The sequence below is a fragment of the Macaca fascicularis genome, chromosome 6, assembly GCF_037993035.2.
Source record: "Macaca fascicularis isolate 582-1 chromosome 6, T2T-MFA8v1.1".
In the NCBI taxonomy this organism is placed as follows: domain Eukaryota; kingdom Metazoa; phylum Chordata; class Mammalia; order Primates; family Cercopithecidae; genus Macaca; species Macaca fascicularis.
In genome coordinates this window covers 38,791,667-38,816,499 of record NC_088380.1, presented here as the reverse complement: position 1 = coordinate 38,816,499, position 24,833 = coordinate 38,791,667, and the positions used below count along the sequence as shown (strand labels likewise).

At 38.3% G+C, this 24,833-nt stretch overlaps 1 protein-coding gene across 4 annotated transcripts in view; it reads left to right on the top strand.

The window, feature by feature from the left end:
• Positions 1-24,833, top strand: part of LIFR (LIF receptor subunit alpha) — a 74,953-nt gene that overhangs the window by 43,350 nt on the left and 6,770 nt on the right. For 3 of the 4 annotated variants that reach the window (XM_045393645.3, XM_045393648.3, XM_005556761.5), the window contains exons 8-18: positions 1,376-1,505; positions 1,932-2,101; positions 3,838-3,983; positions 5,164-5,326; positions 8,436-8,506; positions 11,412-11,625; positions 14,206-14,385; positions 17,702-17,803; positions 18,747-18,914; positions 22,028-22,189; positions 23,144-23,237. In XM_045393645.3, the coding sequence (XP_045249580.2) occupies positions 1,376-1,505; positions 1,932-2,101; positions 3,838-3,983; positions 5,164-5,326; positions 8,436-8,506; positions 11,412-11,625; positions 14,206-14,385; positions 17,702-17,803; positions 18,747-18,914; positions 22,028-22,189; positions 23,144-23,237 (1,600 nt within the window). The remainder of the gene's footprint in view (positions 1-1,375; positions 1,506-1,931; positions 2,102-3,837; positions 3,984-5,163; positions 5,327-8,435; positions 8,507-11,411; positions 11,626-14,205; positions 14,386-17,701; positions 17,804-18,746; positions 18,915-22,027; positions 22,190-23,143; positions 23,238-24,833) is intronic. The other variant, XM_005556763.5, reaches the window with a different exon arrangement.

Here is a 24,833-nt window from a genome sequence, read left to right as displayed (position 1 = left end):
AGCATTTTAAATATATTCCAAATTTTTGGTATGTGGTTTTAATAGAGTGACTGAATATTTGGCCTTAGGTTTAAAACAATTTTCAGAATAAATATGTCAGTGTTTGTTTACTTATCTAATTGTTAAACTCTCATATAAACACTCATTAATCCTCTTAATGTTACCTAAAATATCACTGAAGGATGTTTTCCTCATCTCTGGAGAAGGTATAAAATTTTCTAAGTTTTGCTTGATAAACTAAGTAGTATTTTTTTTTTAATTCAAGTTTGTGAAAAAAACATTTTACAGAATTTTTAAACAAGCAGTTTTTTTAAAAAAGAACTTTTACCAAAAGTGAAAGATAGTTTGGATAAATATGACAGAGGAAATACCAGTTTCTATATGTGTATGGTTAAACATGATTACAGAAATATTTGTATAATAAACAGTGTCAGACTGCAGAATTTTCATTTATCATTTTTTTTTTTTTTTTTTTTTTGAGATGGAGTATCACTCTCTCGCACAGTCTGGGTTCAATGCAACCTCCACCTCCCAGGTTCAAGCAGTTCTCCTGCCTCAGCCTCCCAAGTAGCTGGGACTTCAGGCACCCCCTACCACACCCGGCTAATTTTTGTATTTTTAGTGGAGATGGGGTTTCACCATGTTTGCCAGGCTGGTCTCAAGCTCCTGACCTCAAGTGATCTGCCTGCCTCGGCCTCCCAGAGCTGGGATTACAGACATGAGCCGCTGCACCCAGCTCGTTTATCACTTTGAAGGTCTCATCTTAAAAAAAAATAAAATAAAATAATTAATTTTTCTAGTCCTGCTTTAAAGCCAAGGAGAACAGTTTTGATAAAGAGAAAAACAACGAAAGAGCTGCAGTCAGTTTGAATATGGAGACGCAGGATTTTACCAAGAGTTTTCTAAATAACAGTACTTACAATGTATTTTAGAACTCTGAAACATGTAGCATGACTTATTGATTTTCAGTATGTTTTGGTATTTCTTTTCAAATCACAGTATATTGATGATAGGTGATAATACTTTTTAACCTATAGATTTTTCTGACTTAACATATTAGACACAGGTTTCTTGGAGAGATTTGGTAGACTCTGAAATAGGAGTAACGGGAAAAAGTGGGCATTGATCTTTGAAGTTTATAGGGAGTTTCCAAATGAGCTAAGAGTCATTTTTCAGTATATTTTAATCTGTCAATTCTAATGTAATATGAACTCTGACAAGACATTCCTGCATTGTTCAAAAGTAAAATGTAAATAGTAAATTATTTCATTTTTTAGGAAATTGTGGAAAGCATTAACATTTATAAAATATTATGTTTTCAGGGAAAATATATGTAATCATAAGTACCTAGATTTTTTTTCTTTTTTTTTGTTAGATCCACCAGATACTCCTCAACAACTGAATTGTGAGACACATGATTTAAAAGAAATTCTATGTAGTTGGAATCCAGGAAGGGCGACAGCATTGGTGGGCCCACGTGCTACAAGTTACACTTTACTTGAAAGGTAATGATAATTGGGAAAGGATGTCAGATAGCAAGGAGTACATTGGAGGTACATGTTAAATGACATAGGGAAGTGCACTAGGTCATTTATGTTGCAAGCAAGGTATAAAACCAAATATGCTGTATAAAATTACACTTATACGTACTGCAGTTCAGCCACATGTACACTCAATTTCATGTCTCCTCTTTTAAGAAGCTTAGAATGAAGAACACTTGAATATGAACAGAGACTGTTTCTGGGTAGTAAACTTACAGCTGATTATTTTCTTCTATTTTCTGTATCATGTACATTTTCTTCTCTGAGTATGTAATATGCCTCTAATTAGAAATTTAAACTTTTTATACAAATTAAGTATTACAAATTTGCCTATTTTTTCCTGCAATATTTATCTCTTGCCATTTTGAAATTTTTTTTTTTAATTAACAGTTTTTCAGGAAAATATGTTAGATTTAAAAGAGCTGAAGCACCTACAAATGGAAGCTATCAATTATTCTTTCAAATGCTTCCAAATCAAGAAATATATAATTTTACTTTGAATGCCCACAATCCTCTGGGTCGATCAGAATCAACAATTTTAGTTAATATAACTGAAAAAGGTAAGCTATAAATAAACTAATGTCTTAAAAATAACTTTAGAAGTGGTGAAATGCTTTGGTTAATGAAAAATACTTATGGAGATTACTTTTTGCTGATTATTTTCTTTATAGTTACTTAATTTCATATATTTATAAAAACTTTAAATGTATAATTTCAAGTTTTACTATTTTATTGAGTTTAAATACTTGAATTAGTAATTTACAAATAAACTGTAAGTAGCTGTTTCTGATAATTCTTGATTTCTGAAATATCTTCTGCCCAATTTTTAAAAACTTTTATTTTGAAGTAATTGTTGACTCACTGGTAGTTGCAATAATAAGAGCCTTGTGAACCCATCCTCTGGCTATCCTCAGTGGTGTCATCTTATATAATTCTAGTACAATATCAGAACCAGGGAATTGACACTCTTAAAACACTGTTAACTGGACTACTCACCTTGCTCAGTTTTTATGTGCATTCATTTGTACGTGTGTGTGTGTGTGTGTGTGTAGTTCTGTGCAATTTATATGTATAGATTCAGGTAACCACTACCACATGCAAGATACAGAACTGCCCTGTCGCTACAAAGGAGCTTGCTCGTGTTGCCCTTCCAGCATCCCCTGTGCCTTGACAACAATGAATCTATTCTTCATCTCTGTTGTTTTGTCATTTTGAGACTGTTACATAAGTGAAATCGTACAGTAGGCAGGTTGGCATTTTTTTTAAATACAAGCCATCCATGTTGTTGTATGTATTAATAGTTTGTCCCTTTTATTACTAACGATTTCTGCGTTTTTACCAATCGTATTAATACATAGCTCCAAATAAAAATAAAATGTGGTTGGTCTTTTTGGTATTCATTCCCACAGTCCATGTGCATTAACACTCCATGTCAGGCTTGCAGCACACTGAACAACGGCCTAGACCTTCTCTTAGAGACTCAGGCAGGGGAGAAAGGGCCTAAACCAAAGGCATGTATCATACAGTCTCACAAGTGATTAGTAGATGATCCTGTTGCCTTATTTGTATAAGTCACTTTTATCAGTTATTCTTTCCTGTCATCTTTGTGATTTCTGGATTTTTCCTAGTGTCACCATGGCTACATTTTATCCTGGCATGGTAGTATTTGTATGTATTTGTCTGCCCTCTGCCATTTCAGCCTGACTTCGCTTGCGATTCTTTCCTGCCATTCAAGTGGGCATACATACTATCACCAACGTAATATGCAGTTTGCCTCGCTGTACCTTCATTATTGCCATCTCTGCCTAAAATGCTTTTCTGCATTTTTTTTTTTTGGCCAGTTTTTGTCTGATTCTTCCTGCAAAGTTCATCTTAAGTTCCATCTTCACTGTAAGACTTACCCTACCGTGCTTACATGTACGAAGTAGTTAATATCTGTATCATGCATTTAGAACTTAGCATTTGTATTCTTATTATCTTTCTTTTTTTCTTTCTTTTTTTCTTTTTTTTTTTGGTCATTCCCCAAGTAAATTAGAAGTTCCTTAAAGGTAAATACTGTGATCTTACTACCTTTGAGTATTCCTGACACTAATTGAAGAGCTTTGAACATGATTGATTGTTTAAAAATGTTGGCAAGATGTCAGTAGTAGAAATTAGGTTTGTCGATTCCACAAATACTGGGTAGGATGTTGTTGGTTAGCACTAATGATGCCTCCTTGTTTTTTATGTTGTCGTATTAGAAGATAGCTTACCCCTTTAAATAAATGTTTAAAGTAATCTTTAATTATATTTGCAGTTTATCCCCATACTCCTACTTCATTCAAAGTGAAGGATATTAATTCAACAGCTGTTAAACTTTCTTGGCATTTACCAGGCAACTTTGCAAAGATTAATTTTTTATGTCAAATTGAAATTAAGAAATCTAATACAGTACAAGAACAGGTAAGATTCTCCTAAAGACTTCCTTTGTGATTATTTTGGATGAAACAGTTCTCAAAAAGAATTAAGCAAATTGATATGCTTAAGCTCTCAGATTGTTTATTATAGAGATTTACTAAGAACCAAGAAAGACATTAGTATCCATGTAATAACAGCATTGTATCATTTGAATAACAATTGTAAATTTGACTTTTATTCCTCAGAGTGTTCCCAGATGCAGTATAGTACCTGGCACATAGCTGGTGCTCAGTAAATTTGTGAATGAATGAGTAGTTTTTGCTGTAACCTTTAGCATCATTAATGGATGAATTGGCACCAGACAGCAGAAGTGATTTTTTAAAACTGTGAAGTGTGGCAGTGGGAGCAAGTTGTAATTGGTACTTATAAGTCACAACATGACTTTTTAACACATTTTAAATATTTAGGTTGACTTTTATATTATACTATCTTGTAATTTGTGGTAAGTCTAAAATAAATGAGGTGTACTTAACTATTCATTTGGAAATTTACTGATGTCTAGAAAATCAGTCACAACTGTGAAATATAATCTGAAAAGCTTCTTTGTAATGTTTTGGGGAGCTCAGAGGCTTTTGTGAGACACGCAGATCTTCAAATTTGTTTAGAATTGTTTCGTTTTAACTGTATTTACTTAGTTTAAGGAAGTATTTGTTTCATATTTGCTACATGTTTAGCATCATACTAGAAGTTCTAAGTGTCATATTAACAAAGATGCACAAAAGGTAATGCCAGCCTCCAAGAAACTTCCAGATATCATCCAAATAATACATTTATTCCTCACAGTCATCTCAAATTACTAAATCATGTTAAGGTTTGTTGCATCACCGTTAGCCATTTGACAGATTATCAAAATTATGTAATCCTTTAGATAATTTAATTGACCATTATTACTTAGAGCCAGTATTTGAATTAAAAAGACAACTCAATTTTTTATTACTATTGCAGGGCATAATTTCATTGGCTTGGCAGGTATATAAGAATTAAAATATTATAGTGGATAAACTGCTTTGGGTGTTATATATACAAACTCATTGAGATTCTGTCGGTTTGTGTTACAAATGTGAAGGCTTTCTTACCAAAAGTGTATGTATGTGTATATATATTTATATATATTCTTCATACACACAATATATACATACATACATATTTATTTGTTTTCTAATAGCGGAATGTCACAATCAAAGGAGTAGAAAATTCAAGTTATCTTGTTGCTCTGGACAAGTTAAATCCATACACTGTATATACTTTTCGGATTCGTTGTTCTACTGAAACTTTCTGGAAATGGAGCAAATGGAGCAATAAAAAACAACATTTAACCACAGAAGCCAGTAAGTTAACTAAGTGATATATGGCTAATAATTACTGTGTATCCTGAAGTTTTTCAGCTTCTTTAAAAAGAAAAAGTTGGCCGGGCACAGTGGGTCATGCCTGTAATCCCAGCACTTTGGAAGGCCGAGGAGGGTGGATCACCTGAGGTCGGGAGTTCGAGACCAGCCTGACCAATATGGAGAAACCCTGCCTCTACTAGAAATACAAAATTAGCTGGGTATGGTGGTACATGCCGGTAACCCCAACTACTCGGGAGGCTGATGCTGCAGTGAATCGCTTGAACCTGGGAGGCAGAGGTTGCGGTGAGCCGAGATCATGCCATTGCACCCAGCCTGGGCAATAAGAGCAAAACTCTGTCTCAAAATTAAAAACAAAAAAAAATGTTATCAGAGTCCTTAAAAGTGGGGGATGGTTAGATAAATTGTGTAGTACCTGCTAATAAAATATCACAGATATTTTAAATGATAGTTTTTGAAGTTTTGTCATAGTATAGAAAAATGATTGGCATAAATTATGTGAAAGGACAGGGCTCCTGTATGATTGCCACCGTATTACCATATTACAATAATGCATAGAATGATTTTTCTCCTATTCTTTTCTCTTCTGCTTGGAATTTTAATTAGCTTTTAACTCACTGGCATTTAAAAAAAATTACTAAAAAAGAGAATTTGTTAGTTTTTATTTATGACCTAGACCTGAGAAATGATGTGGCTAAAAGGTCTTGAATTTCAGTTTCTATAGTATACCTAGGTCAAGATAGTTATAAAATCAGGTAACTGGTTTTCTAAATATGATAATTTCCAAAGACAGAATGATATTCTATCCTTGAAAAACCAGATGTTAGGTGTAAAAAAAAACTTAGAAATAGGTTTAATTTTTTATTCTTTTGAGACAGAGTCTCAGCCTGTCGCCAGGCTGAAGTGCAATGGCACGATCTCGGCTCACTGCAACCTCCGCCTCCCGGGTTCAAGCGATTCTCCTGCCTCGGCCTCCCGAGTAGCTGGGATTACAGGTGCCCGCCACCACGCCTGGCTAATTTTTGTATTTCTACTAGAGATGGGGTTTCACCATGTTGGTCAGGCTGGTCTCGAACTCCTGACCTTGTGATGTGCTCGCCTCGGCCTCCCAAAGTGCTGGGATTACAGGCATGAGCCACTGTGCCCGGCCGAAATAGGTTTTTTTAGGAATCATTTAACAAAAGATAGCAAGAGCTTTATTTATATTATGTGGTATAGGAGATGTAATACTTCCTCCAAAAAAATTAAGAAATAGCAAAACAAATAAATGATAGATGTTGATGTAGATTTTTGCCTCTCCACATGAAGAGATGTGAAGAATAGACAGGGTGCTTTGTGATATATGTAAGAATTACTTGTATCATCAAAAGTGAAAGCTATGCATGAGTACAGAGAGGGAAGATACAAGTTATAATTACTTGTATCATCAAAAGTGAAAGCTATGCATGAGTACAGAGAGAGAAGATATAAGTTATCTATTGCTGTGCAACAAATTACCCTAAAATTCAGTGGCTTAACACAGCAGATATTTATTATCTTACCATTTCTATGGGTCAGAAATCCAGGAGCAGTTTAGCTGGATATCTCTGACTTGGAGTCTTTCATGAGGCTGCAGTCAGGAGTGTGGGTGGGAACTGGAGGCTTGACTGGGGCTAGAGGATCCACTTTCAAGATGGTTCACTCATGTGACTAAAGGCTGGAGGCCTCAGTTCCTCACCTTGTGGGCCTCTCTCTAGGCCTGCTTAAGTGTGCTCATGGCAGCCAGTTCCTCCCACAGCTGGTGACTGAACAGTGTCTTTTATGATCTAAGATCAGAAGTAACATACCATTATGTCTGCTGTACACTGTTAGTCACACAGGCCAACCCTAATGCAGTGTGGGAGGGCACCACACACATGGGGATTATTGGTCATTTTGGAGACTAGCCACAATAGGAGTTTTTGCCTTCAGTTAATGAACTGTTGTCTCCAGGAGGAAACATCTTATTTGCACCTCATTAAGATGAAGGCATCAATTTACTCAACAAATATTTACTGAGTATGCATTACAGATTAAGCATGTGTAATCTGAAAATCTGAAATGCTCCAAGATCCAAAACTTTTTGAGCACCGCCAGGATACCACAAATGGAAAATTCCACACTCTAGTACTTAACACAAATCTGTTCCATGCACAGAATTATTTAAAATATTGTCTGAAATTACCTTCAGGCTGTGTGTATAAGGTGTATATGAAACATAAATGAATTTTATGTGTTCTTGGATCCCATCCTCCAAGATATCTCATTATATGTATGCAGATATTCTATAATTAGAAAAAATCCAAAATCTGAAACACTTTTGCTCCCAAGCATTTCGGATAAGGGACACTCAACCTGTATGTGTCTGGAATTGTTCTAGTTAGCAGGGATATAGCAGCAGATAAAACAGATCTCTGCCTGTGGAGTTTGTAGGATCCAGAACTAGAAATAAATTTATATATATACACATCTATATGTATATATGTACACACACACAAAGACATAGACACATCAGTTTATCAGGTGGTGACAGATGCCACAGAGGAGAGGAAAGGATAGGAATAAAGGCTGAGGGATAAGAGGGGGTGGCGGTGAAAGGAATTGCAGTTTTAAATAGGGTAGTTAAAAAAGACCTCACTAATAAGGTAATACTCAAGCTGAGTTATAAAGATGAGGAGGCATGCCATGTTGTTTTATCTAGGAGAAGAGAGTTGTAGGCAGAGGAATAGAGGACACAGAAGATGCAGAGCCTGAGGCAGATGTCTTTGGCATATCTAAGGGACAGCCAGGAAGCCAGTATGTGGCCAAGTGAGGGAGTGCGAGGATGTGAGACAGAGGGGAACCCAGGGAACCAGTACAGCCAGCCTGCAGGTAGATTTTCACCCATTTGAAGGGGCCATGTGTTTTGCAAAAGTTGTTGAGAGCTTAGATTTTCCATTGCTCTGTTTTCTAAGTGGAAGCCACTGAACTGCTTCACATTTTATTGAGAATTTCAAATACCCTAGAAAAAAAATGCCAAGCACCATAATATAGTATGTGTCTTCAGATATTAACTTTAAAATCTCCTTTTTAGTTCCTTCAAAGGGGCCTGACACTTGGAGAGAGTGGAGTTCTGATGGAAAAAATTTAATAATCTATTGGAAGGTAAATATCTAATTTTTCCATGAACATTTACATTACTTTGCTAAACCGCTTAACTTACATATGGTACTTGGGTCATCAAGGAGCTGAAACTTCCCAGACTGGCTTTTGTGCAATATTGGTGAGAATTTAACCTGGTTCCTAAACCACCCAAATTCCTCATCACTCCTAACTCCCCACAGTCATTTGAGGATCTTCTCTGTCAGATCTGAGCTTATAAGGCCTGTGAAGGACCTGAAGGTTTCATGAATTCCATCTCCTTCACTTCAGTTGAAATCTATAGGTTAGAATCCTGTTTGTTACATTTTTCTTCTATGAATGGGAAACTAAATTTTTATATATTTCATGTATTTTATATATTTCCCTTCAATAAATTGCATTATGACATGCCAGTTTTAAAGTTTTGTATGATTTTGTAAAATATTTAGATGAAATATGAATTGTATATTTTACTAATTTTTCTCTGCTGGAACATTTTTTGTTGCTATATTTTTAAGTATTTTATGAATATCAAAAACATGAACAGTTGTTTTCTATATTAGATTTTACACGAGCAGTCATAATAGGATTCCTTTAAATAGTGAATTTTGTTATGGAATGTAAAACATAATTTTATTTAAAAAAACTTTTGGCATCGATACAGCTTTGAGTAAAGTGAAGTGTACATGCAGGTTCGTTGTGAGTTCTATTGCTTTGAGATTGTATTTGACTGTTACATCCACTCTTGATTAGAAAATCCCCCGGCTACTCTCAGTTGCCTGTCAGATTTCATGATAATATAGCAACGATTATACAATTTACTTCAATACAGAGAAAGTTTGGAATATTGTTCCAACTAGATGAAGACTTAAGTAAAGACTAAAAATATTGAAAGGATTTAGATTCTAACATCATTACCTATGCTGATGGTGCTGCCATTTGCCAAGTCAGAGTGTGTTCGGGTAGAAAATTATGTTGTTTTGGTCATAGTGAGTTTTCAAAAGGTATGCCACTAGGATATCATGAGTAGAGTTCAGTAGGTAGTTTGATCTATGTAAGGCTCTGGACCTTAAGGGAGAGGTTGGCACTGAAAACAGGTTTGAGTAGCATATAAATGGGATCACTTGGAGATGCAAGGTGAAAAGTGGGCCAGGGCTAGAGCCCAGGTGACAGCAGCATGCATAGAAGCAGCAGAGGAGGAGGAACCAGCAGAGGAGATGGGGAAGGTTTAGAGGGGCAGGAAAAGCGAAGAAAATAGAATTAGAGAAACTGGGGGAGGAGGACATTTCAAACAGTGTGTGGTCTGGAGTATCCCAAGAAGCCCGTAAGTCTTAGGACTAAAGCCTGCCCCTTAGAGCAGGCCATTTGGAGCATCACCAGAGACCTCTCTGCTGGAGTGGAGTTTTTAGCAGTATTACATCATCTTCAGTCTTGACCAGAGAGCCCCATACATTGGTGTATAAATTAAGGCAGTTGCTGTGAAAAGCAGTTCAGTAGAAATGAAGAGGTTTGAATGTTCATCTTTTTATCCAGTAAGTTCACTTTTAGAAATTCATATTAAATTCTATGAAAAAGAAAAAAAACATGGCACAAAAAAATTCACCGAAATATTTGTTTTAGTATTGTGAAAAATTAGGAACGACTTAAATTTCATTTACTTAAGGGACATTCAAGTACACTAGTAAAAGTGCTACATGAGATATAAAACCATGAAAATGTATATAACTGTATTATGGACAAGTGTACATTATGGAAAAGTAAAAAGTAAGATGGTGTAATGTAATTAAAACAATGTTAATAGAAGATCTATACCTAGAAAAAGAACTTGAAAGAAATATCAAAATGAAAGAATACTTAAGAGGTGGGAATATGGGAGATTTTTACTAGTTTCAACTCCTATATATTTTCCAGATTTTCTGTAGTGGGCATATAATACTTTAAAATGAGAAAACAAATGTTTAGAAAAAAACCCATGATGCTATAGTTTTTTTAAATGTTTTGTTTGTTACTAAGTAGAGCAGTGCTTCTGGATAGTTTTAAAAGTTTTGCTCCGGAAAAATGTGGAGATAAATATTGTTTTTTATTCACTTAATTTTTAAATTTTTGTGTACTCTTACTGCTTATAGCAAGTATAGTTTTTCTTCAGTGTCTCTTTCCTGATTTACCCAGGTCTCAGTGGATTTTGAATCTGTGTTTCACACTGTTGAGAGCTGCTTTGTTGTTGTTGTTGTTGTTATTGAGATGGAGTCTCGCTCTGTCAGCCAGTGTGGAGTGCAGTGGCGCGATCTCAGCTCCCTGCAACCTCCACCTCCCAGGTTCAAGTGACTCTCCTGCCTCAGCCTCCTGAGGCGCCACCGTGCCTGGCTAGTTTTTGTATTTTTAGTAGAGACAGGGTTTCATCATGTTTGTCAGGCTGGTCTCGAACTCCTGACCTCATGATCCACCCGCCTTGGCCTCCCAAAGTGCTGGGATTACAGGCGTGAGCCACCGCACTCGGCCAGCTTCATCTTTTCTGATATTACCTTGTAACTAGTTGTTTTTTGTTTTTGAGATGGAGTCTTACTCTGTTGCCCAGACTAGAATACAGTGGCACGATCTTGGCTCACTGCAACCTCCACCTCCTGGGTTCAAGTGATTGTCCTGCCTCAGCCTCTTAAGTAGCTGGGATTACAGGCGCTCACCACCACACCTGGCTAGTTTTAGTATTTTTGGGAGAGACAGGGTTTCACCATGTTGGCCAGGCTGGTCTCGAGCTCCTGACTTCAAGTGATCCACCTGCCTTGGCCTAAGTGCTGGAATTACAGGTGTGAGTCACCACGCCTGGCCAACCTTGTTATTGTTAATATACCATCCAGTTTAAACCCAATTACCTTGCCTAGTCATAGTCACCTTTTGCAGGTTTTTGTAACAATTTGTCTGTTTTTCATAGCCTTTACCCATTAATGAAGCTAATGGAAAAATACTTTCCTACAATGTGTCATGTTCATCAGATGAGGAAACACAGTCCCTTTCTGAAATCCCTGATCCTCAGCACAAAGCAGAGATACAGCTTGATAAGAATGACTACATCATCAGCGTGGTGGCTAAAAATTCTGTGGGCTCGTCACCACCTTCCAAAATAGCGAGTATGGAAATTCCAAATGGTGAGTGCTTGAGATGGTGTGGTATATAAGAACAGGAAACTAAAGTAAGGAATGTCTGATGTTACTTGCTCTTTTGTCATGTCAGCATTCTTCTCGTATACCTTGTTGCTGCTGACATAGAAGGCAGAATGAGCAGATTGATGTCTACAGTTCATTGAGAGAGAAGTAATTAGTATTGACTTGAAGCATGTGCACTGAGGGATACAATCATTACTGTACTCAGTAACTATAGTGGATAATATTGGAGAGGTACAGTGGTGGATAGTATTTTTAGGAAGAAATATTTTAACAGTTTATTCAAATGACATTCAGGCACTTCTCCAAGACACTTCCCCAAGACTAGGAAAGTTTATTTTAGGTCAGCTAGACTGTTCTGCAAATTGTTGGGCAGGAGAAAAAAGCACTTATTTTAATTAGCACCTTTTTTGGTAAGAAATTCCTTATTAATAGAAATTATGGATTAAAAAAAGTCTTCTTAAGGTATAAATTAGATCTTCAGTATAGGCTTTAGAAAAACAACTGTGGTGTAATTCTTAAAATTTAGCACCTTTCTTTAAATTTTATAGATATCCAGTGATTAATACGTTCTTCCCAGCTTCTATCTCTTGACAACTTTGAGAGTTACGAGCTTTAAACGGCCACGTCCGCCTCTTCTTCCACTGATCTCTGTGCCCCAGTCATTTTCTGCCTACCCACCTTTCTGTCTTGCCTGCTATGGGAGCGCCTTTCTATAACCACAGCTTCTAGAGGAAGAGAAATTGGTCCAGTTAGGGTCCTCTAAGTAGCTTTCCAACTCCAGTTTGAGGCTGTTTCTTATTGCTTGTTACTTGACTGCTTCTTTGTTCTCTTTGAGTCAGTCATAGGAGAATTTGGAGGAAGGAAGGGGGAAAACAAAGTGCATTTCAGAGATACAGAGCCTAGGCAGCAGTGCTGCTGGAGATGCCCAGGGGTTGTGGCAGATGCTGGGAGGTGGGGCTTAGAATAATGGCTTCTTCATTTTGGCCTGGCAAAAATAACAAAATAAAAAATGAAGGAGACAGAGATGTGAACATCCATAAGAAGATAACATACTGATTTAGGTTATGTATTTCGTTGCTCTCACAATTCTAGGCAATAGCTATGTTATCTTTTTATTCAGGAAGCATAATCCTACCTTTTCTGTGTATCCCTTAGAAAATGGTAATTTACAGAACTAGCAATTCTGTCATCAGCTTTCAGACACTTTCTGAAGCCCCAGAACAAATCCTCATTTCTTGAGGATATCGCGACTGGAGGGAGGCTCTGCAGCCTCAACTCAGGTTTACACTGTGGCTTTTTAATCACGTTGAGCAAAAAAAGCTGTTATGTCTGAAGTGTTCTATATTCTAAGCCAAATTGTTGTCTTGCATTTAGTAGTAGTTGCTTTGTGAATGCACATTTTGTTCAAAAAACCTTTTCATGTTTGTTTTTACTGAACCCTTAAATATAAATCAGTTATAGCTATTACTTAGTTTCTCCTGTTACAGTGGGAAATGTCTGTGTTGGTTTTACTGAACCCTTTTTGTAGCCTGTGGGTGATTAAATACTCTGCCGTGGCTGCATCCCGTCAAGGGCCACTCACCTACAGTTTGCAGCCTCCTGAGCATCTGGCTCCTGAGACAATTACTTGTCTAAACCTTTGTTCTTAGAAATAACCAAAAACCTTTCTATGTTTGTTTTTACTGAACCATTAAATACAAATCAGTTATAAAAACTACTACTTTTCTCCTGTCACAGTGGGAAATTTCCTTCTCCCTTTTGACCACACTGCCCTATCTCCCACCCCAATTCTTCTTCCCAAGCCTGGGGTTCCACTTCTTACCTAGGCCAAGATCTGGCAAGATAGGGAAAGGAAACCTTGCCAGGGCCTCCACTCCTGTGTCTGCCCTCAGCCTTTGCCCCTTGCCCTTGGTATCTCCTAGGACGCTGTGCAGGCTTCTCCTTCTCAGTGCCCACGTCAGCCATCCCACCTCATAGCCTCTGGGTGTCTCCACAGCTTTCTCCCTTGCCCCCACCCCGCCCCTGGTCAGCCAGACAACCGCTTCAGCCCACCTCTGGGGCCACAGTCTTCCTTGAAAGAAAGAAAGGGGGCTAGTTCGTCTACTGTTTCCACAAGTTCGTTGAGTGCCTACTCTGCACACTGTGCTGGGCCCCGCCTGTTCTCTGCACACATTCCTGGTGGGTGATGAGAGGAGGGCTTCAGACTGTCCACTGTCCACTCCCCAGTCTCCCATCCCAGCCAGTGCCCTTAGCTGCATCCTTCCTGGGCCTTGATCTTGATGTCTTAGCCCCAATATGTTATTACCTGATCCTAGGTGCTTTTAAAAAATCACTTTCTTTCAGCTGCTATGTTAATCTATATATACAGGTAAGTGCTACAGTTGTTACAATAAAAATAACAGAGCAACACTTCTAATCTTTGCTGAAAGTTTATCTAGTTTGAGTACTATTTTATAATTTCTTCACAGTGAAGTGATTTTTCTAACTCACGTCCATTTTTATGAGGTTTGCCTTATATTATTGTTTTTAATGCCAGTAAAATATCTTCCTTTCTTATTGAAGATGATCTCAAAATAGAGCAAGTTGTTGGGATGGGAAAGGGCATTCTCCTCACCTGGCATTACGACCCCAACATGACTTGTGACTACGTCATTAAGTGGTGTAACTCGTCTCGGTCGGAACCATGCCTTATGGACTGGAGAAAAGTCCCCTCAAACAGCACTGAAACTGTAATCGAATCTGGTAAGCTGAATTAGTATCTCTTAATTAAGTTCTACAAAATATTTTTGAAAGGCAACACGTGGGGCTAGGCGCAGTGAAGTGACTCTCTTTCCTGCTGGGTGGGTGTGAATAGGTTTGATTTTCCTGGGAGTGGGGGGCAGTTGTGGCAGCATGTGGAAGGATCCAAACCCTTTGATCTGGTAATTACTCGTCTAGAAATTTACTCTTAGAAATAATCAGAGAACAACACAGATTTAATCTAAGAATGTTCACGGCAATATTATTGATAATCGTGAAAAATTAAAAACCCAAATAGCAAATAAGGGAATGAGTAAATGATGGTACACCTGTAAAATGGAATGTTAAGTAACATTAAAAGTTATGTGGAAAATTTAGCAACATGAATAAATAAATGTTCATGAAAAAAGAAGACTACAGAACAGTAACCTGGTCTCACAGAAGGGCCTTCGCCTTGTTTGCCCAGGGCCCAGGTTACCGAGGTTAGGGAGAGACTGAGCAGAAAGGCCGTGAACCCCTCACCACTTTCCCTGATGCAGGGCAAGGGGGCATCAGCAGGACTGAGCACAGTGTGGGTGGGAGGCCTTGTGTTCCATGAGCCTAATGCTCAGGAGCTTGTGAGCTGCAGTTGAGTGGCCCTCAATGGGATGCAGCCTGAGAAGTTTAGCCCCAGAGCAGTATTTAATAACCTACAGGCTAATCCAGCCTTGTCCTTAGGCATTAGAGCCCTCTCTCCAATATCATCTTTTTTTCCTGGCAGGATGGGAGTGTATCCTGCCTGTCCCCATGGGATTTCTGGACCCTGTAGCCTGTCAGTAGTGATGCTTCTTGATCATTCCCGTCTCCTGCCTCCCTTGCATGTTAGGGAAGTGCAGAAGAGCAAGCAGCCTACTCCTTACCTCTCTCTCAGGGAACACTTTCTACTTGCTTACTGTTTCTCTGTCAAATGATGAGGATGGGTCCCATTCATTGGATTATCACATATGAGTTCAGATTATTTTCCAGTTCTACTTGGAATACAGCCAAACTCCTCCACATATATAATTGGCTGAAGTGGTAATGATCTTCCTGAGTTGTTCCCTTTATCCTTTCTTACAGTGCACTTCCCTTTTCAAGGGCCCAGGCACTTGCTACCCTTCTCTTTCCTGCACCTTCCCTTGCATCCCCTCCCATGGAGCTGAATGAGCCTTACACGGTTCCAGTCTGTCATTTCTCACCTGGGCTTTTAGAATAATCAGGATGAACTGGGGTAGGCTGGAGTGGATATAAATGGAGTATCTACCCATTTAAGTTTTAGCTGAGACTTGCAGGATATGGAGAAGCTGCCCGGCGATGATTGTGGGAGGAGAACTTTCTGTGCCAACTCAATTGAACAAAGACACAAAGTTTGAGAAAACAAAAACTCAGAGAAGTTAGGTGACTTTTCCAAGGTCACAAAATTATTATGTGATAGAACCCGGGTTCAAATTCAAAGTTATTCAAAGCTTCAAGAGGCTGGAAATATTGTCTTTTATTTACTGCTGAGCTTCTGGAACAGCAAGTGACACATAGTAGGCACACCTTTTATTCCTCCCTCATCCCCTTGTCTACTCATTAAGCTGTCTGCTCTCTTTTTTGACCTTCGCACATTTCTAATGCTCTAACCTTCTCAGGCTCTTTTTTTTAAAGTGTCAGAGCCCTATAAAATATTAATAAATTTAATATAAAAAGAGGTACAGATTTACAGATGTACATGCAGTATAAAATCATAACCTCAAGCATACCTTTCTCCAAAGAAAAATGTTACAAAACTAAACACAATTGGCTGAGCTTGAGTTGCATTAATACGTATTTAGGACGTGCCAGCACATAGCAAACGTTTAAGGAAAATCATTGCAAGAAGAAAAGTTAAAAGTTTTAGACAAGTTGATTCAGTTTTTCTTGGGTTGTGTGATTTTAGAAATTGACTACTGTCTCACATTGGAGCCTGCAGGCCACTGGTGTGTTATGGGCACTTGATTGGAGAACTAATGCTTTAACCACACCAGAATAATTGCATTCTGCAAATTAAATGCAATGCCATATGCCGCCAATCCACCTCCGCAACCCCGGCATTTTCTTCTTTCTCAACCACCACTGATGACCATCTCAGTGCCCTTCAAGGCCTTATTCAGATGGCCCTTATGGTAGCTATTTCTGATCTTTTTAGACTCATTTGGCCCCTCACTTACGATTCCGTGGAATCTGATACATACCTCTAATATAACACACTGTTATGGTCACCCTTGTTCATCTGTCTTCCCCACCACTCTGCAAGTGTCTGCATGCTTGACATTTTGTTTTGTGCATGTCTGTGTTGCTCACATTGCACACATTGCATTGTATTCAGGAGACATTTAAAAGGAGCCTTTTGAGTTTAAGTTAAGGTACTTCAATAGGAAGTACCTCTGTGTCCTGTGGAGTTAATTCAAAGCACCTCTATATCTTGTAGAGTTAACTCACCCAAAGACACTTAATGGTGATGCTATAAAGAGGAACAAACTCTAAGACCCAGTTCCTTTAACAGTGAAGCTTCAAGGCAGAGTGCAACTTTTAATTCTGCTTCTTGGAACGAGAGGAGAGAGCAGTGGGTTTGTTTTTTCCAACTCAGAAATAACACTATGTAGGGAAGGGATTTATAGAAGCATAATGTAGACCTGGAATGAATGGCTTAGTGAACTGACCCAGGAAGTTGATTTAGACTTACATTTTGTTCCTTAAAATCCAGCAGTTGCCAGCACTTTGGGAAGCCAAGGTGGGTGGATCACGAGGTCAGGAGTTCAAGACCAGCCTGGCCAAGATGGTGAAACCCCGTCTCTACTAAAAATACAAAAATTAGCCAGATGCAGTGGCAGGCACCTGTAATCCCAGCTACTCGGGAGGCTGAGGCAGGAGAATCACTTGAACCCGGGAGGCGAAAGTTGCAGTGAGCTAAGATTGCAGCACTGCACTCCAGCCTGGGCGACAGAGCGAGACTCTGTCTCAAAAAAAAAAAAAAAAAAAAAATCAAGCAGTGATGTTTCTTCCTGGAAAAAGGAACAAAATGTAACCCTTAATCATCGTTGTTCTCTCCAAGGCAATCCCATCTTATATTACTAAACTTTTTGTTAATAGAAGTAAATACAATTTTTGTTTAGTCAGTTTTCATTCTGAATACTAATCTTTAAAATATGTATTTTTAAATAAAACATCTTTAAAATTAGCTTTGGAAATTTTAGAGTATGTTATAAATTTGATATTTCTAAAATAGATATTCATAGTAATTTGTTTATGAAAGTTTGCTGATGTGTTCATCCTATAGATCAGTTTCGACCAGGTGTAAGATATAATTTTTTCCTGTATGGGTGCAGAAATCAAGGATATCAATTATTACGCTCCATGATTGGATATATAGAAGAATTGGGTAAGTTAAATGGGTACTTATTTTTAAGAGTTCAGAGTAACATGAGAAATTATAAATTGGCAACAATAGTATGATTGAATTCTAAAAATAAGATGTTTAGTTCAAGGAAGGAAAAATAATTTGATAAAAAGTATTTGATTCTACTTTTTTCTCCTCCTTTTCCTTTTCCTTTTTTTTTTTTTTTTTTTTTGAGAGAACGTCTTACTCTGTCACCCAGGCTAGAGTGCAGTGGTGGCAAGATCATGGCTCACTTCAGTCTCAACCTCCTGGGCTCAGGTGATCCTCCCACCTCAGCCTCCTGGGTAGCTGGGACTACAGGTGCATGCCACCATGCTCAGCTAATTTGTGTGTGTATGTGTGGAGATGAAGTTTCACTATGTTGCCCAGGCTGATCTCAAATTCCTGGGCTCAAACGATCCTCCCACCTCAGCCACCTAAAGTGCTGGGATTACAGGCATCAGCCACTGCACTGGGCCTGCTTACTCTGAAATCATTTGTTGAGTGTTTATATTTCACAATTTTGCTCTTGTCCTCAAGAAAATTAAATCTGAACTTGATGTCAAAAATATGTAATTAGTACTTTTACAAGTTTAAAAAACTGTTAAAACTTCTTCAGGACTATCAGTAAAGATGGGAAATACAAATAAAGTCTATCTGAATAGCCTCAGAAAGATTTTGCATAGATTGCTTCCCTAGATACATATTTTGTCTGAAAGTGATATTGTAAGTTCTACCTTTGTTCCTAAAAATATTTTTGTCTATGGTTATTAGTATGTAAGCTTCACAAAAAAAGCATTTGTGATTATCTCTCTCCAAGTTTATGATTAAATAAAGTTTTAATTCCAAGTTGAATTATTTTTGAGGCTAGAAAGCTCAGGAAACATTACTGTATTACTCTGTATTCGTACACTCCCCTTTAGCAATTGACTTTTTCCTTTTACAGCTCCCACTGTTGCACCAAATTTTACTGTTGAGGATACTTCTGCAGATTCGATATTAGTAAAATGGGAAGACATTCCTGTGGAAGAACTTAGAGGCTTTTTAAGAGGATATTTGTTTTACTTTGGAAAAGGAGAAAGAGACACATCAAAGATGAGGGTTTTAGAATCAGGTAAGTAAACTGATAGCACGAGGATAGTGTTTCTTACAAGTTTCTCTTTAACCACAACAGAAAAAAAAAGGAAAAGAAAGTCCTGCTCAGTAGTTTAGTACTGGTTTTCAAAACTATCTGAAAGATAGAGAAATGAAAAGGCAGTAATTCTATGAATATAAGAGTCTTAAGATTTTAATATGCAATAATTGACATGCATAGTCTTTCAGAAATCATTTAAATCATTTATTCTGAAGCCTTTGATTATAAGCCTCATAGGACAGAAACCATCTCTTATTAGATCCTTACATAATCCATAACAAGGCATCTCATGAAGTTTACTGCCAAAAAGAAATCTTGTACTTATAACAGTGGAGGAGAAAAACTCAGGAATCCAAAGAGTTAGCTTCAGATCCTCAGTTGTAATTGGACAAAAACCATTGGCCTATTAGCATTTTACTTAGCCGTGTCCTTGATAAGCTGGAAAACTTAATGACTTGATTGGGGATTTATTAAAAAGTACAGACAATCCTTGGAAATTGGCAAGTGTACATCCAAAGACTTTAGAGAATTCTCAGATTTACAAATACAAAATTGTACAGATTTCTGGCTTTTCCTTTCATTATATTTCTGCAGAGAATCAGATGTTTCCTATAGCTGCATAACACAAGCATATCATCTTTTCAGTTTGAGAGCTTTCATTTCCCTGGTTGGCCTCGCCTCAGAAAGAAATCATTTTAATTATTTAATGCCTGTCTGAGAAATAGAGAACTCCGCCACGGCATGGCGGTGCTGGCCGGGCACTGTCTCAGCCACTCCCCAGAGCAACTGCAGGAAGTGTGTGCCTCCCCTTCCGTCCCCAGGTTCTGCATTGCCTGAACCTTCATGGTTGCTGGTGAATGAGGGACATCCTAAATATCAAATTCCACAAACATCCCCAGTCTAGTGTGACTTGCCTCACATGCTTGGAAATTTTACACTTGAAACAGTTAAAATTCTAGCATCTAGATTTCCAGTAAGACATGGTAGATTGATCACTAAAGTTAGCATAAAGAAGGGGAAAAAATCCCAAACTCTAATAAAGCCACAAGGAGAGAACAGAAGAGGCAAAACAACCCCAAAAAAGAAGATTCAGAAATTTGTGGGTGGAAGTGGGGCAAATGACTTAAATGAGTGGAGGATTGTGAAATCTATGTGGGCAGTCAGGCATTGTCGAGAAGGAACTTCTCCAGTACCTGCCAGACCAGGCCTTGGAGGCCAAGTGGTGAGGATCAATCTGGTCTGAATGGAGGGATCAATTGAAGAAAGTTCCTTAGAACTGAAGGGTCTAACTACAAGCAGATCCACTTCTCTGCAGTTTCACTTTCCATGGTTTCACTTTCTGCCATTTCAGTTACCCCTGGCGAAACGCAGTCTGAAAATAGATGAGTTCAGTACAATAAGATACTTTAAGAAAGAGAGAGACCATATTTACATAATTTTTATTACAGTATATTGTTACAGTTATTCTCTGAGGAAAACGGAGGACTACTGTATATAGAGTGAAAGAATTCATTAAACACACAGCAAAATAAATAGAAAAAAGATCTATGCCAAGGTATGTCATTATGAATTTTCCGAGCAGCTAACGTGTAAAGAAATGATCAGAGACAAGCAGGTCATGTGCAAGGAATCAGGAATAATAATGGCAACAGACAGCCCAGCAATACTCCACATACTAGAAGGTACCACAGAAGTCTCTTCAAAATACAGAATGAAAATTATTTTCAGTCTAAAATTCGATACTCCACCAGTCTGTCAACCAAAGTGAGATTAAAATGCAGACATTTTGCACATGCAAGGCTGCAAATATTTACTTCCCCCATGTTGCTTTTCTCAAGAAGCTACTAGAAGAGTGCATCCTAATGAGGAAATGAAGTGAGGCCAACCCAGGAAGCCACAGGGGAGAGAGCAGGGAGCTCTAGGAGAGCCGCAGCCCAGAAGGCATCCAGTCTAGTGCAGGAGGCAGGGGATGGGTGGAGGGGAGAGCAGAGAAGATGTGGAGCTGGGATTTTGTTGTGTTTGACCACATGGAAAATCTTACTGAGTGTACATTGGAGGATATGGGAAGAATTACTGATTGGTATATAGAAAATCAAGCAAATGAGGGAAAAAGCAGTTATAACAATGGGAGAACAAGAAAGGAAACATTATCACACCAAGCAGTTTGTCTTAGCATTAACTCATATTTATATAATCATAGTAATCCAAACTGAATTCATCAAATGTTCTGATGTTTCTATATGAATGATGTGGTGGGGGAAAGGGTGATGGTAGTGTAAAAGAGCTCTATCTTTATCTGCCCTTATAAAGTATGTGTAGATAAGGTCTAATAGTTAAAAGTCACATCTCTCTAAGTTTGCTACTTTGGAATATGGAGGTAAATACCCAAAGAAACTGATTACATGACTTTTACAGTGGTTGTAGGGGGCGAGAGGAGGAGCTGGTAGAGAACTGTCACTTTTTGTTATTAACCATTTAGTACTAGTTAATTTTTTAACCTATTGTCCTGCATTATTCTGGTTAAATTTTTAAAAATAAAAGAGTAGTTCAAATGATTCCTCACTCTTCCTTTTGAAGTTATAACTCAAAGGATTTCTCACTAGTCTCATTTGAGAGTTCCCATCACACTGATCCTTTTTCTAAGTGGTTTGGAGTCATCTCTATTGATTTGCACATTTGCTTCATCCCATCTTTCACTCTCACTCATGGGAAGGCTCAGCCTAAGTGGGTTTTGGTTGTGGTAGTTTTCATGCTTTTAGTAGCAGAAAGGGGACTTTTACTGATTGCCTGCTATATGCCAGGCATTATGCTAGAGAATGTGTGTGAAAACTTCACACAGCTTAAGTCGTGATGTTCTATTTCATAAGTAGAAAAACTCCAGTTGAGAGTGGTTTAAATAACGGGCCCATGTCATACAGCTACTGACTGGCATGGGGGTAGAGTTTGAACAAGGTAGTGGCAGCTCCAGAGTCCTTGGCTGGGATGGCTGCAGCTAGACCCACTTAGAAGGGCAGTTAGTGAGACAGGTGTAGGTAACCATGCATTTAAAACGGGTTAGAGATTAGTGCTAACGTACTTCATTTTAAAAATAGGTCGTTCTGACATAAAGGTTAAGAATATTACTGACATATCCCAGAAGACACTGAGAATTGCTGACCTTCAAGGTAAAACAAGTTACCACCTGGTCTTGCGAGCCTATACAGATGGTGGAGTGGGCCCAGAGAAGAGTATGTACGTGGTGACAAAGGAAAATTGTAAGTTTCGGGTTGCTGTTGAGGTGCTTTCCATCCTGCATGCGTAGTGTTCCTAGTGATTCTTCGTTTATGTAGGAACCCCTCCCCACCCTTTCTAAAAAACATTCACATTTTGTTTCATTTTTTGGCTGGTGGAGGGAAGGGTTAAAAAGCTATAAGATTACTTTATGTTCATTCTTGTCAGTTATTTGAAGTTATTTCCAAATGAGTACCTAATAAATTAATGAATTTGGGATACATCTGAAGTCTAGAGGTCTAAAGTCATATTGAATTTATCTAACGGTCAGTGATTAAAAATGTTTTGCTCCAGCTATTCTGTGATTTCTCACGTATCTAGGGAAAAGTGAAGATGTTCTTAATTTTTTTGTAAAGCACAACACTCATAAATTTGAGAGACAAGAACAGTGATGGCCTTGACTGTCTTTCTGCAGTAAAGAACTTTACTTGGATCATGGGCTTATCCTCTACCCCTGAGTTGGAGAGTTCAGACACAGCTCTTAAATAAAGAGCCATGAGGATATGGTTCTCTAAAGCAGTGATTCTCAACGGAGGGTGATTTTGTCACCTACGAGATACTTGGCACTGTCTGCTATCATTTTTCGTTGTCATAACTGGGGCATACTACTGGTATCTAGCGGTGAGAGGCCACGGACGCTCTTAAACTTCCAGTAGCGTACAGGACTGTCTCCCCCGATCCTCTAGTGAAGATCTGTCTGGCCTAAAATGTCAAAAGTTTCAAGATTGAGAAACCCTACTTGAAAGAGTTTAAGTATTTGCGTAAAAATCATCACAATACCTGAAGGTTAGATTATAATAGTTTTTCAGTGTCCCTGCAGCAGTTAATTTTGTTTTTTTCCTAAATAATCTACCAACCTAAATATCTTCTAACATAAATCTATTCTGTACTTCACACTAAAAATGGTGATTTTAATATTTGTAATACTCTCATTTCAGCTGTGGGATTAATTATTGCCATTCTCATCCCAGTGGCAGTGGCTGTCATTGTTGGAGTGGTGACAAGTATCCTTTGTTATCGGAAGCGAGAATGGTAATGGTTTCTGCATTTACTCTTGCTCTTTTCTTCTTAAGGGCATGATTATAAGATTTGTAAGATTAGTTTATGTATTAAGTATATCTTTTTTGTTGTAATAAGTTAGTAAAAAAAGTTTTAATTAGAATTAATGTTGAATTTAATATTAAACATGACATATTATTTAAAGGTCTTAATAGAGTCAATGTGTAAATTTTTTTCTACTGTTTTTCCTAATAATTTAAAGTCATAGCAGTTATTATTATAAAAAATATTTATAGGCTGAAATACGGCAATAGCTGTCTACAAGATTAAACATGATTTAATGATTAAGATCTCACTTGCCCTGGTGACCTATCATTTTGATCATTTGCTCATTTATTCAACAAATATGAATGACCTCTTCCATGTGAAGGGGGAAATATTGTGGTGCACAAAACAAGCCATGGTTCTTATAGACTTGGAGCACAGTGTGGGAAGAGGGACAGTAAACCATAGACATCCAGCAAAGATGTGCTTGCAGAGTGTGAGTGGGTGCTAGGAAGACTGAACCAGGTACCCTGAGGAGACCAGCAGGGGGCTACATCCTGGGAGCTGGTCGGCCACTGCTAGTCACGGCTGGTCTGTGGGAGAGTTCCAAAGGGTAAGGAGAGGCAAAAGAATGTTACAGACAGAGAATTGTTTCTTTGAGGGCCCTGAAATTGGAAGGAGTTAAAACCTTCAGAGAAAGTGAGAGGAGCTGTGTGCCTGGTGAAGCAGGAATGAGTGACGTGAGGTGAGGTGAAGTCAGTGGGGGCCATGGGAGAGAGGGCCATGTGTGTGGTTACCTGGCAGGAGCTGTCCTGGCTGGGTATGGGGCCAGTGGCTGCATTCATGCTTACCTGGCAGGAGCTGTCCGGGCTGGATATGGAGCCAGTGACTGCATTCATGCTTAGACCAGTCCTCACCGGCCTTAAAAATGACATCATTTATGACAAGAGAACATATTTTAGCAATCTTGGCTTATAAATCAAAATAGTAATAGTTGTAGAACTATAGAATAGTCTATTTTGGTAACCATATTCTCATTACCAAAAGTCACATTTTACAAACAACTGTTAGGCCGGGTGCAGTGGCTCACACCTGTAATCCCAGCACTCTGGGAGGCCAAGGCAGGCGGATCAAGAGGTCAGGAGATCAAGACCATCCTGGCCAACATGGTGAAACCCTGTCTCTACTAAAAATACAAAAAAGTAGCTGGGTGTGGTGGCACGTGCCTGTAATCCCAGCTACTCAGGAGGCTGAGGCAAGAGAATCGCTTGAACCAGGGAGTTGGAGGTTGCGGTGAGCCAAGATTGTGCCACTGTACCCCAGCCTAGCAACAGAGCAAGACTCTGTCTCAAAAAAAAAAAAAAAAAAAAAAGACAAAATAAGAAGGGAGTTTAGAAGTTACAGCGTTTCAAACTCACATTAACAAAGTTATTTTTTCTGTAGGAATTTCAAGTAATACAGTTCTTTTTAGTAGCCGTAAATATAACAATATGATAGGACTAGGACACTGAGCAAATCTCATTTTTGGTTGCATTTAGTTTTTAGTCAAGATTAATAGCCTTTTTCTTAGCACAGCCTGCAATG